Source organism: Ascidiella aspersa, chromosome 4 (assembly GCF_963924565.1).
Source record: "Ascidiella aspersa chromosome 4, kaAscAspe10.2, whole genome shotgun sequence".
NCBI lineage: Eukaryota > Metazoa > Chordata > Ascidiacea > Phlebobranchia > Ascidiidae > Ascidiella > Ascidiella aspersa.
Genome location: NC_139450.1, coordinates 12,897,500 through 12,912,080, shown reverse-complemented (window position 1 = coordinate 12,912,080; position 14,581 = coordinate 12,897,500). Strand labels below are relative to the sequence as shown.

The 14,581-nt window shown below is 36.7% G+C and overlaps 1 protein-coding gene across 1 annotated transcript; it reads right to left on the bottom strand.

Annotated features, from left to right (window-relative positions):
* Window positions 1-268: 268 nt before the first annotated feature.
* Window positions 269-12,903, bottom strand: LOC146147969 (uncharacterized). The gene is given in 24 exon segments (XM_083387974.1): window positions 269-461; window positions 668-823; window positions 892-1,021; window positions 1,227-1,327; window positions 1,470-1,728; window positions 1,823-2,074; window positions 2,320-2,489; window positions 2,727-2,850; window positions 2,951-3,068; window positions 3,322-3,506; window positions 3,694-3,801; window positions 9,293-9,441; window positions 9,648-9,803; window positions 9,872-10,001; window positions 10,207-10,307; window positions 10,450-10,708; window positions 10,802-11,053; window positions 11,298-11,467; window positions 11,705-11,828; window positions 11,929-12,046; window positions 12,293-12,411; window positions 12,414-12,476; window positions 12,674-12,781; window positions 12,888-12,903. Coding segments are annotated over 24 exon segments (3,561 nt in total).
* Between the last annotated feature and the right edge of the window lie 1,678 nt (window positions 12,904-14,581).

The following is a 14,581-nucleotide window of genomic DNA, read 5'->3' as shown; positions in this document are numbered from 1 at the left end:
AAGATTTTAAAGTCGAGAAATACAGAATACGAAACGAACTTCCGCATAAAGAACAATTTAAAATACAATGCGGTATAAATACCGCATATTCACTAAAGTAGCATGTAGTTTTGTCACTCCGTTTTCGCAGTAAATCATTTTTAATTGAATGGGCTACAATCCCAGTTAAAGATATATAACTCACACCAATAACAGGTTGCACACAATAAACTATTCCGAATATATAGGATAAAAAAATAAGAATTCAGCTAAATCACAACTTCAAGACTTATTTGAACTGGTTTCGAAGCACGGTGACAAGGCCGCTGCTACTTTTGCAAACAAGATCGGCAAGTTTGTCTCCGTTCACATCAATCAGCATGAGAACGTCGCGGTCGTTGACGCAGAACTTGTCGAAGGATCCTTTCCAACTCACGTAGTTGTTGAAGCCAGTTGAGCTCGTGAATGTAGCTCGGATGTTGCTGAAACAAAATATATTATTTGTAGTTTTGAATGTCAAATATAAATTTGTAATTTAAAATTAAGGTATATAAACTTTATTTCGAATTTGAAAAGTTAACAGCACCAGATATCCCTCAGAAACAGAAAAATATTAATACCAGACTATTTTCTATTGCTATGCAATTCAGTGTGTCCTTAGTATTTTGATCAACTTTTAAATTCCTACCCAGTGCTTAAATCTTGGCACAACAAGTCGTCCCTTCCATCGCCGTTAAGGTCGCCGATCACAATCTTTCCGGGTCGCTGGAATGTCGAACAGGTGGAAACTTGTTTCTGGCTTGAGGTGAGGTATTGTCCACGGGAACTTGCCAGGTACGTGATACTACAAAACAATACATTACTTTGAGAATTATATCAAAAACTCACGGTTCTGGAGTAACGATAACTTACGTCCAATGATCGGAATAGTAGCAAACTAGATCCTGTCGACCATCGCCGTTAAAATCTCCTGAGTAGATTTTTCCGTACCGACAAATTTGCCTGCTTGAATCCCACCCATGGGTGTTGAATAGCGACGATTCTGAAATGCGAGTTTTATTGTTTAAAAAAACACTCATATGAATGTGATCTTTGGGCAAGATTCAAAACATGTTTCTTAGGAACTCAAATTCTTAAAAAAAAACATTTACAATTTAATTCAAGGGTGTTTAGCGACTGAAATAGTAAGCATTCAAAAACATTATTCGTTTTCTCGCCATTTGTTAGTTGATATATTTTCCACATACCTGGTGTAGGTGTGCATTCCTTTATGTTGCAACTTGTTCCTTGCCAGGCCGATCCAGGGCATCCAGACTGGCCAGCAAAGCCACCACGGCAAGGTCTATATCTGTAATAAAGTAAAGTAATGTGTGAAAAATCATAACATAACATAGGCAATCAGGTTTTCTACAAATCCTCTAAAATATTTTAATTAGGTCACTGTCCATGAAGAAGCGAGCTATGTGACCAAGTTTGGATTAAACACTGACCTCCAGCGGTACCCTCTGCCGCAAGTTTTCGAGCACGAACTCCACGACTGCCAAGATCCCCACGACCCTGAAGATGCGCTGGTGGGGGGACTCGTAGTTGTGGTTACCACACAGGCCTTCACTTGGCATTTTGCAACTTGAGAGGACATTCCTGAGCATCCCGAAGTCCTACTCATGACGCAAGTTCGGCTTCTGGTTCGAACCCCGGCGCCGCACGTGACGGAACACTTGCCCCAGGATCCCCACGACGACCACGTTTCTAGAGAATAATGTACGAATTGACAATCCACTCAGTCAGTTATTAAAAATTGTATTGTACTAGTATTGATGTAATTTTTTTAAATATCCCTTACGAGTTGGTGCAACTGTAGTTGTAGTTATGACGTTTGTTCCAGGACATTGATAGAGGGCGTTTATCTGGAAGACATCCTGATCTGTAAACCCGTTTCTCTGGGATCGGATCGGGAGGTTGGTGGATCGGAGGAGGATGGTTGGCTTAAGGTTCTTGGAAAAGGCGTAGCCTCCGTAATGCATGATCGAGTTGGTGTCGTACGGAGATCCCAGCGAATCGACAGAAGTGCGCTTTTTAAAGTTGTGTTCTTTTCCTAAAAATTGGTAAACGGTATGAAAACAATTAACGTTTTGAGTCATAGCTATAACTGTTTATCGAAAATGTTATAATAATTTTTTTTTGTTAGAATGTATTGCACAGAAAATATCTATCTCGGCACTAATTTTAGTTTTAAAACAACTCTAACATGATTTTTAAAATACTGAGCATAACGTATCCATGTTATCAATACGTTTAAAAAAAAACGAATTCAGACGTTTGAGTAAAAGTACAACTCACCAGGAGAAACGTTCTCTAGTTGCACCTTGATGTGATCATCCCGATCCGGCCTGGACTGTTCGTGCCAGAATCCCAGCGCGTGCATGAGTTCGTGCTGGACCACTCCCTTCCATTCGCACCCGTTACCGATGGAGATGTCCTGTCTTCCGCCCCGTCGTCCAATGTAAGACCTGCGATAGTATACAAACCCCGATCGTTTTTTGCTTGTTAAAATGGCCTGTGGTGGGTTTTAGTTGTTTATGATCTCTAACATGTTGTTTGTATTTACTTCATGTATTCCAATTATATGGCCGTGTCAAAACTTGTTTTTGGAGTAACCTACGTAAAAAAGCGCTGCAAGTTAGCCATAAAAATAATGTAAACCTGTTTTATTTAGGCAGTATATCTCTGTCGAGCATCCTACTTACCAGCATCCGCCACGTGAAATGAAATTGATGTAATTTTTCTCGCTGTTCCTCGCGACAAAATCGATGCAAGTCTTGTTGCTATAAGCAGCGATGGCATCGGTTATGGCTTTTTGCGCTTTGTCGTCTGGAAAATACCAAGGTATTGTAAACTTTTTTCAGTATTTCGTTTACTTACAAATGTTAGCATGAAAGTTATTCAACCCACAGATTATACAAGAACTTACTCATTGCTGTACTAACGGTGTAGGGAACTTTAACACGCCCGCTTTGACGAACTTCATCCCATTTACCAAACCCAGTCGAAGCTGCTTCTTGAACATCTTTTGGCGTTCCTAGGTAAATCTGAAAACAATTGAAAAATTTAAAATAAAGAATTTAATAAAGGTTGAAAAAAGCAGTCAATCCAAAACACGTATTAATTATAAAGTTAATATTAATATTTTTAAATGTTGATGTGTGATGTTTGGTTCGCGATTAAGGTTAAAAAAACTAAAACAAACTAAATATGATATGAAAAACGCAACAAGTGAACACTTTTTTAGGGCTGCTCTTTGGCCCATGTAACCTATATTGTATTACACTACATCAAACTCACCTGTGTGATCAATGGCAAGTCTTTTGAGTCATATCTGATATCTTCTTCAAAGAGTCCGTCGCTTTTACACTCGCAGCTCACCTGGCAACCAAACGGGTCGCGTTCGAAGCCAACAACGGGACAGACTTGATCGCAGCTTGACGCGTTAAATGGGCAATCAACTTCATCATGGCTCTGAATGATGTCTGACGAAATAGAAAGTTAAACATAAAAAATGATTTTTTTTGCCTGATAAACAATTGCTAGGATTAATAGTAATTAGAAACCATAGAACGCAACATAAGTGTTTTACAATACGTCTATTTGTGAAACAGGTGTGATAACACAATATTGTATTTAAAGATGCAGAAGTCATATTACGAATACACTTACTTAGACAATAGTTGATATCAATCGGACTCGGGGCATTGAATTCATCAGATCGCCCCTGACTTAGTGATAAATAAACTTCTTCGCAGATATCTTTTTGCAAAGGAACTCCTGCAAAAATCACGTTTAATTATAGCCTAGTGGTTATAAAGAAATATGTTTTGTTTAAGATACCCTTAGTTGCAGATTCAACCTAATTCATTCTAAATAGCTTAGCGCTTTATTGCGCAATTTGCAATTAAATTCAAAAACTTACCAATTGCCGTTTCCATCGTCAAGATCCATGTCATCAAAGAAATAAAAACGAGCGCCATGTTTTGTCTCGCAGTTTGTTTGTTGCAATCAAAATAATTGAACTGCTTTCAATGATGTTTCTTGCTTCGACGCTTTCCATTTTTATAGGTTTTCACGGAAAACAATGATAAACCGGTATTACGTCATCACTTTTCCTCAGGCCATTTTAATCCGCTTAGTCGTTGAGTCAATTGGATAACGTTAGTCACTGCCATAACTAAACCCATGTACAGTAATACCTCTTACATTGCCTGTCTTTCGTGCAACATAACTTGCTTGCAAATTAGCAATACAATTAAAATACATAAAATATGTGGGCTTCTCAAAGGATTGCACTACATTTGGCATACCATAAGCAAACATTTTTTTATACGTAAACCATCGTTTAGCGCCCTGCGCCCATTTCTAATGCTCAAGGGTGCCGATAGGTAATTAAGAAAAAAATCTGCTTTTGCTCAATTGGTAAGCTTCTTGATAGTTAATACAATTAGTTGTGTACGATTAGAGACCATTATATTGAATGACATTTTCCAACATGCTTAAAGTTGCGTGTGTTGGGTCCGCCTTGAAACGAGATAAGGAATAAAAGGAACTGGGGGCGGCGCGAATTTTGCTTAAATAAATCACTTTGAAAACTAACAAAAATATTTGCGGCAGTAATCAAAGAAAATTTAAACAAGAGATTTAGGTTGGTTAAAACGTTTTAATTGTTACTACAAAATCATCCAGTTTGAAATAACGGCGACCCTGTTATGCATTATGATAGGATAGCTAACACAGGAAACACAGAAAATATTCACCCAAAGAACTAAACAATCCGTTTGTCTTTACAAATTTGTTGTCGCCCTTAAAATCGTAAGCGTAAAATTTGGTTTGCGTTAATTTTCGCCTCGCCAAAGCACCTTTTTAAAAGTATACGACTATTTGTGGACAAATGCCAAACGTCCGTTCACTTAGTCATGTCTCAATCCTGTAGTTGAAGTACTTGGGATTGTTAAATGTGTTAGCTCAGCATTGCTTTACCAGCACTGGTTTTCATTTTTTTAGTTCTAAACTTTACGTTTGACAAACATCACAAACAAACATGTAGGCTACCTATATGTCCAAAATAATCTTTTTTATCTTGTCGTACATTATATCAAGGAGTTAAATGAGTGTAATACAGTTTAGCTGAATGTATACTTATTTTCAGATTTTACTATGAGATTTGAAAGTATGCCTATACTCTCGCCCGTAATCCTTCCTACCAGTAGTGTTGTGAATAGTCATTTCCGCTGCACTAATCCAATCCGTTCATCCTTAGGTGTAAAAATGCCCCGAATCAACGCTTCATGAATCGATGAAAACAACTCTTATTAACACCAAAACAGTAGTTTCAGATTAAAACAGTGTGAACTATTAGTCATGGGTTTAAAGGGGGGAGGGTGAAGGGCATAAACATTTTGAGAAAAGTTGCACCAAAGTTACGTTGTAATGTTACGTTTCTATTGAAACGATATATCATTCAACTCATATTAAGTCGCACTGGACAGTGAACACAAAAAGTATAGCATTTCTTGGTTCCCAAGTATGTGTCTCGAAGGGTAACAAAGTGGGTTGCGCAGAAGCTACCAAAATTGGCCCAAGATTAGATTGTTAAAAATTTATCCATGAACTTTTTTCTTTCTATTTAAGTTCGTTCCATCCCAACCGACTGAATTATTGCATCACGCGCACTTCTTTGGTTTTGTCGCATTAAATTTGAGTTGTTGTTTCTTACGTGTTTTGGGTTTCAAAGTGTCGATAAATTCAAATTTGGGTTTCACTGAAAATGTTTGGGAACCACTGGCCTTAGCACATTAGTCTATTTTTGGTTTTTGGCTACGTATCAAATATTTTGCATGTTTGACTTACCATTTAACAATAACGAATAACACGTGTTTTTATGGTTAGATGTAGGAATGTCTAACACTTGACATTTTATTTCGATATCCGTTATTTTAGACAAAAAATATCGCAAACCGATGCCATTGACGTTATTTGTATACTCCATTAAGAAAATTGGATGAAATTCAAGCATTCAACAATTTTCTTCCTAAGTGGATTGGCCGAAAATTGCTTTATCGTTAAAAAGTTTACTTTCTTTGTTTGATCGCATAGCTGAAATTTCTATTATTGTGTACCGGATAGGCACCGATTCCAGGTCGGACAAATAATACCACTTGGAACGGATATCGGCTCCGATCAAATGTTATTATACATACCTAGTTGAAAGCCGCGACTTAATTCAGTCCTGACTTTAGCAAAATACGTATAGATAAAATCACATGCACTACTTTTAATGTCATCAGCTGATTCGTTATGAAACGGACAAATAGCATAGTGATTTTGTAGTTATACTTAGTAGGCTTAAAACTTTTCTCGCTTGTTACATTAGCGTAGCAACGATTTCATTAAATAATTTTGGTTCTCTCCCGTACCCCAGTTTGAAAGGAGATTTTGAAAATCTCCCGTACCCCAGTTTTATTTAATAATTATCCAGAGCGCAACCGTGTTAAATGCACAGATAATTTGCTGATTTGTCGACATTAACAACAAGTGACTCGCCGCTGAAAAGTACGTTTGTTTTTTGCCTAAAAAATTAAAAAAAATTTTGACAAATTTTACCTAAAAATCGATTTTTTTACAAAATTTTAACCTATTAAAATTAAATTTTATTTAAACAACATATTGTTGTTTAAGGTACTACATTAGTGTATTGGCGTCCTCAACCACAGGTTTTTGATGTTTTACTGATTAGGCCTACCGGTCGCAACCAAGTCGGTTGTTTTTTCGGGTTTATGCAAAACTCATGAAAATGCTTAGTCGATATTTTTGTCGTTTATAAAAGACAAACAATTATAAAAAGCCAAAGAAAACAAGACGCTGGTTATTTTAGAAGAATGTTGTGCAAACCGTTGAAATACAAGGTAAAAATATTTGCACAAATTTAACAAAGACCTAGCATCGAAATATAAAATGGATAATTGTAAATCACAAGCAAAAAAGACAGCAAATACTGTTCGATGGGCTTATAATTGTTCAAATCAGAAAACTCTACTATATAAAGCAAAAACGAAGTTCGAGCTGAACCTAATACGATAAACTATAGACAGTGTTGTAATGACTTAGGTCAATGACTTGACTTAAGTGCACTTAAGTCACTGTTTTTAAATGACTTGACTTGACTCAAGTCTTTTGGGCAAAAAGACTTGACTTGACTTAAGTCTTTTGGGCAAATGACTTGACTTGACTTAAGTCATTTGGACTTGGGTTAAAATAAATTGTTTTAATTAAGCAATTAATTATAAAATTGCGATATTTAGCCCAATCTTTGCACATAAAAGAATTTGCTTGTTATATGCTGCTTTTATATTATTTTTGACTTGAGTTGCCCATAATGATCGGAGGAGTTTGCCGGTTTTATTAATTTAAAGTTTTATTTTTTTGACAAGGGCTGGTGGAGCGCACGGCTATTTACCGACTAAGAGATTTTGTGTTTATTGTGCAATTTATACTGTAACGGCTTATGCCCCAGATTTATTGTACTCGCACCAAAGTGTAAATGCTAAATGTCCGTTCCGCGATTATCTCGGCGGTCAGCAGTTTGATTGTCGGTAGCTATTTAAGACCGCCTTCCGCTTGTAAGAAAAACTTCTTCTCAGTTATCGTCTTCCTGTTTGCAACTTTGATATTGCATGTAGCATCTTCTATATGCTAACTTGTCCGCCTTCTATAGTTTAACTGGTTGTTCGCTTATCAGATAATACAATTCTATTAACCTATACGTCTTGTGGTTGGCTAACGAGTTATACGCACGCAACCTTCAAGTTACCTTAAAGCGAGAGTCAGAAACCTCAACTACTAAACTCGTGCCCCACACTGGACTTGAAGTTGACTTGCTCTAACAATGACTTGACTGGGACTTGACTTTGGGCAACCGATAACATGGACTGGGACTTGACTTGTTATTTATTCAAAAAGACTTGACTTGTACTTAAGTTATTTTACGAATGACTTGACTGGGACTTAAGTCATTTCAAAATGACTTGTTTACAACACAGACTATAAACACCTGGGTGGTTCACTCTGCCGACTCGCGTATACCGTAATATTACTCTTATGAAGATATATTACAGTTAAAATGGCGCTGAATATAATTTAAAACTATACTTTTATAAAAAAATTTAACAAAACAACATTTTTAAAAAGCTGACTATACTTTTTTTAGTTTTGTAAACGATTTATTTGCATATTATAACTTGAAATAAATTTGACAAATTTTCACCTAACTTTTTAATTGTGACAAAGACTTTTTGACAAGTCAAAGTTATTATAAGTAGATAATTATATGAGACTTGTTTTTCGTCAAACCGACCGGTGTTCTGCATTTTTTGTTATCACATTTAACTTTAGTGAAACCTTTTATTCGGATTTTTAAAATATAACTTCCTTTCAAGCATTCATTACCAATGAAATAATCCCAGTCTCTTCGTGCCAGTTATGGTTTCATAAACTTTCAGGAATTGCCTCATAAATTTTATCGTGGCACCAAACAATATTTTATTTTTTATTGCCAAAGTTTTTGTTATTTTTTGTACACTACAAAACAATACCATTTTTCCTTTCAAAGCGTAAAAGAGTTTTTTTGCAAATGTAAACGTTTCTTGCAAATGTAAAGATTGTCATTGTTCGCCCAAGATAGATTTTCTCGTCTTTCCCGTAAACCATAGTACGACTAAAAAAAAGGTCCCTTCAATACTTATCTAAGTTAAATTATGATGTTTAATTTTTGATTCGCTTTAAAATCTAACTGTTGGTGTTGTTTATGCAATTAGGCCGATTTGAAACATCCCAAATAAAGTTGGTCGAACAATTAACTGCAGTTCAATACACGTTTTTGCCTCTCATGCTGCATTTGCCAATAAAAACACCCTATCGAATTATCATACAGAATTATCGCGTCATACCTTGCAAGTAAAATTAACTTTGTCAGTTGGTTTAAACTATTACAAAGAAACTGTAACATATGGGTTAAGCGTAAATCTAGTTCACACAAAAAACAAGAAATACGACCACAAATAGCACATTTGAGTATAATAAAACATGATTTCTGCATATGCTTGATATATCCGTTTACCATTTATAATCATAAATTGACATGCAAAAATCCTAATAGCCATCACAAAAGACTAGTCTGAATATAGACGATTAAAAGTAGACGTGATTAAACTTTAAAATGATTAAACTTTGAACTGGTTGCGAAGCACGGTGACAAGGCCGCTGCTACTTTTGCAAACAAGATCGGCAAGTTTGTCTCCATTCACATCAATCAGCATGAGAACGTCGCGGTCGTTGACGCAGAACTTGTCGAAGGATCCTTTCCAACTCACGTAGTTGTTGAAGCCAGTTGAGCTCGTGAATGTAGCTCGGATGTTGCTGAAGCAAAATATATTATTTGTAGTTTTGAATGTCAAATATAAATTTGTAATTTAAAATTAAGGTATATAAACTTTATTTCGAATTTGAAAAGTTAACAGCACCAGATATCCCTCAGAAACAGAAAAATATTAATACCAGACTATTTTCTATTGCTATGCAATTCAGTGTGTCCTTAGTATTTTGATCAACTTTTAAATTCCTACCCAGTGCTTAAATCTTGGCACAACAAGTCGTCCCTTCCATCGCCGTTAAGGTGGCCGATCACAATCTTTCCGGGTCGCTGGAATGTCGAACAGGTGGAAACTTGTTTCTGGCTTGAGATGAGGTATTGTCCACGGGAACTTGCCAGGTACGTGATACTACAAAACAATACATTACTTTGAGAATTATATCAAAAACTAACGGTTCTGGAGTAACGACAACTTACGTCCAATGATCGGAATAGTAGCAAACTAGATCCTGTCGACCATCGCCGTTAAAATCTCCTGAGTAGATTTTTCCGTACCGACAAATTTGCCTGCTTGATTCCCATCCATGGGTGTTGAATAGCGACGATTCTGAAATGCGAGTTTTATTGTTTAAAAAAACACTCATATGAATGTGATCTTTGGGCAAGATTCAAAACATGTTTCTTAGGAACTCAAATTCTTAAAAAAAAACATTTACAATTTAATTCAAGGGTGTTTAGCGACTGAAATAGTAAGCATTCAAAAACATTATTCGTTTTCTCGCCATTTGTTATTTGATATATTTTCCACATACCTGGTGTAGGTGTGCATTCCTTTATGTTGCAACTTGTTCCTTGCCAGGCCGATCCAGGGCATCCAGACTGGCCAGCAAAGCCACCACGGCAAGGTCTATATCTGTAATAAAGTAAAGTAATGTGTGAAAAATCATAACATAACATAGGCAATCAGGTTTTCTACAAATCCTCTAAAATATTTAATTAGGTCACTGTCCATAAAGAAGCGAGCTATGTGATCCAAGTTTGGACTAAACACTGACCTCCAGCGGTACCCTCTGCCGCAAGTTTTCGAGCACGAACTCCACGACTGCCAAGATCCCCACGACCCTGAAGATGCGCTGGTGGGGGGACTCGTAGTTGTGGTTACCACACAGGCCTTCACTTGGCATTTTGCAACTTGAGAGGACATTCCTGAGCATCCCGAAGTCCTACTCATGACGCAAGTTCGGCTTCTGGTTCGAACCCCGGCGCCGCACGTGACGGAACACTTGCCCCAGGATCCCCACGTCGACCACGTTTCTAGAGAATAATGTACGAATTGACAATCCAATCAGTCAGTTATTAAAAATTGTATTGTACTAGTATTGATGTATTTTTTTTAATATCCCTTACGAGTTGGTGCAGCTGTAGTTGTAGTTATGACGTTTGTTCCAGTACATTGATAGAGGGCGTTTATCTGGAAGACATCCTGATCTGTAAACCCGTTTCTCTGGGATCGGATCGGGAGGTTAGTGGATCGGAGGAGGATGGTTGGCTTAAGGTTCTTGGAAAAGGCGTAGCCTCCGTAATGCATGATCGAGTTGGTGTCGTACGGAGATCCCAGCGAATCGACAGAAGTGCGCTTTTTGAAGTTGTGTTCTTTTCCTAAAAATTGGTAAACGGTATGAAAACAATTATCGTTTTGAGTCATAGCTATAACTGTTTATCGAAAATGATATAATATTTTTTTTTGTTAGAATGTATTGCACAGAAAATATCTATCTCGGCACTAATTTTAGTTTTAAAACAACTCTAACATGATTTTTAAAATACTGAGCATAACGTATCCATGTTATCAATACGTTAAAAAAAAAACGAATTCAGACGTTTGAGTAAAAGTACAACTCACCAGGAGAAACGTTCTCTAGTTGCACCTTGATGTGATCATCCCGATCCGGCCTGGACTGTTCGTGCCAGAATCCCAGCGCGTGCATGAGTTCGTGCTGGACCACTCCCTTCCATTCGCACCCGTTGCCGATTGAGATGTCCTGTCTTCCGCCCCGTCGTCCAATGTAAGACCTGCGATAATATACAAACCCCGATCGTTTTTTGCTTGTTAAAATGGCCTGTGGTGGGTTTTAGTTGTTTATGCTCTCTAACATGTTGTTTTTATTTACTTTATGTATTCCAATTATATGGCCATGTCAAAACTTGTTTTTCGAGTAGCCTACGTAAAAAAGCGTTGCAAGTTAGCCATAAAAATAATGTAAACCTGTTTTATTTAGGCAGTATATCTCTGTCGAGCATCCTACTTACCAGCATCCGCCACTTGAAATGAAATTGATGTAATTTCTTTCGCTGTTCCTCGCGACAAAATCGATGCAAGTCTTGTTGCTATAAGGAGCGATGGCGTCGGTTATGGCTTTTTGCGCTTTGTCGTCTGGAAAATACCAAGGTATTGTTAACTTTTTTCAGTATTTCGTTTACTTACAAATGTTAGCATAAAAGTTATTAAACCCACAGATTATACAAGAACTTACTCATTGCTGTACTAACGGTGTAGGGAACTTTAACACGCCCGCTTTGACGAACTTCATCCCATTTACCAAACCCAGTCGAAGCTGCTTCTTGAACATCTTTTGGCGTTCCTAGGTAAGTCTGGAAACAATTGAAAAATATAATAGAATAAATTTTATAAAAGTGGACAAAACCAATCAATCCAAAACACATACATAATTGTAGATATTCTATTTTTGAATGATATGTGATGTTTGGTTCGCGCGTACGGTTAAAAAACTAAAACAAACTAAATATAATATGAAAAACGCAACAAGTAAAAACTATTTTTAGGCTTGGCCCATGTGACTTATTATTTTTACATATTTTACACTACATCATACTCACTTGTGCGATGAACGGCAAATCTTTGGAGTCATATCTGATATCTTCCTCGAAGAGTCCGTCGCTTTTACACTCGCAGCTCACCTGACAACCGAATGGGTCGCGTTCGAAGCCAACAACGAACAGACTTGATCGCAATTTGTCGCGTTAAATGTGCATTTAACTTCATCATGGCTCTGAATGATGTCTGACGAAATACAAAGTTAAGGATAGATAAAAAAATCCATCGCTACTGCTTCAAAAACTGTTGGATACGGTAATTGAAAACATCTTGACTATGTATTGCAGACGTAACACTGGCCTTTTCAGACGATTGTGAACCGTTCATTCATTGAATATATGTATACAGGATATGAACAACATACTGATAAATAGGACTCTTACTAAGACAATAGTTTATGTCGATCGGGTTGGGAGCATTGACTTCACTCGATCGTTCCTTGCTTAGTGACAAATAAATTTCTTCGCAAATATCCTTTTGAAGTGGAACTCCTGCAATAAATGTACCTTATTAAATCTCAAATATTTGTATCTGAATATAAAAATAGCCTTGTAACTCAGTATATTTATTTTATTTAACACTTTCACAACAACTTACCAAGGGCCGGTGCCATTATCAAGACAGCTACCATCATAGAAAGGAAAACGACCGCCATATTTTGTTTCAACGTTGGGTTCATGTATTTGAAATACTCAAACTGCTTTGAATGATGTTAATCGCGTCGACGCTTTTATACGCTCTAACCTTAAACAATAAAAGGATATTACGTCACCATTTTTCGATGCTATTTTTTCACACCGTTCCTGGATGGACGTTAGTCATTTGCGTAAATCCTTTCGCAGATTCGTATTTTTATTACTCATCCTCGTAACATTATTTGCTTGCAAAATGACAACATATAAAATTACAACAAGTTCGTCAAGTCAGCCTACAGGAAAATTACATATTTGTTACGGGCATATGCCTTACAAATTATGTTTTTTTTTTTTTATATTTTAACTATATTGAAAAGCAAAACATTTTCGAGGTCGCATTATTCCCCTTGGTTTTTCTAATATATGTTTGAACCTATTTCGAGGACTTTTTCAGCTCAAAACACTTCGTAGATTTTCTGTTAATTTTTTTCATATTAGTTTTTTTCTCGTAAAACAGAGAACCGATATGAATTATTCCGATTTTTGATGTTTTAGCATTTCTCACAATCTTGTGTGATTGAGGTGCAGGCATGCAGCTGAGCACAACAGCCATTATGCAAAATCCATTAACCAGGCGTTCTCAAACTGGGATACCCGAGAGAAACAAAATTATGCAATGAAATCGTTGCTAACGCTTATGCGACGAGCGAGAAGAATGTTTAAGCCTATATAGGCTTGTGTGATAATATCGGATCGTAGCCGATACCCGTAACAAGTACTAGTATTCGTCCGGTATAAAATCGGCCTATTAGGTACCAAGTTATTATAGAAATTTTAGTCATGCTATGCGATTAAAGCTAAAGAAGGTACAATAATAAAAACAACACAAGCTTATCAACTGGAAGAAAGTAAACTTCCTAACGATCAACGATTTTCGGCCAACTCACTCGGGAAGCAAATTTTTCAACGTTGGATTTCATCCAATTTTCTTGTTGGAATATAGAAATGGCGTCAATGGTATCGGTTTGCGATATTTTTTGTCTAAAATAACGGATATCGATTAAAATGCTAAGTTTCAGACATCCCTACATTTAATTATAAAACCACGCGATATTCGTCATTGTAAAGGGCTAAGTCATAGCCTACATGCAAAATATTCGAGGTGGTACGTAGCTAAAAAATAGACTAATGTGCTAAGCCAGTGGTTTCCCAACATTTTTAGTGCAACCCAAATTTAAGTTTATCAACACTTTGCAACCCAAAACACGTGAAAAACTATAATTCAGTTTAATGCTGCAAAACCAAATAAATCCGTTTGATGCAATAATTCGGTCAGTGGTAAGGACGAACTTGAATAGAGAGAAAAAATATCATGGATAAATTGATGACAATCTAATTTGGGGCAGATTTTAAAAGTGCCTACGCGACCCACTTTTTACCTTTTAAGACACATACTTTTGGAACCAAGAAATGCAATAATCTATGTTTTGTAACCAAGAAACACTACCCATTTTGTGTTTACCGTCCAATGCGACTCTTTGTGATTTGGATGATATATCGCTATAATCAAAAAGTAACATTACAAAGTAACTTTGGTACGACTTCTCTAAAAATATTAATGCTCCTCTCCCCCCTTTAAAACCTATGACTAATATT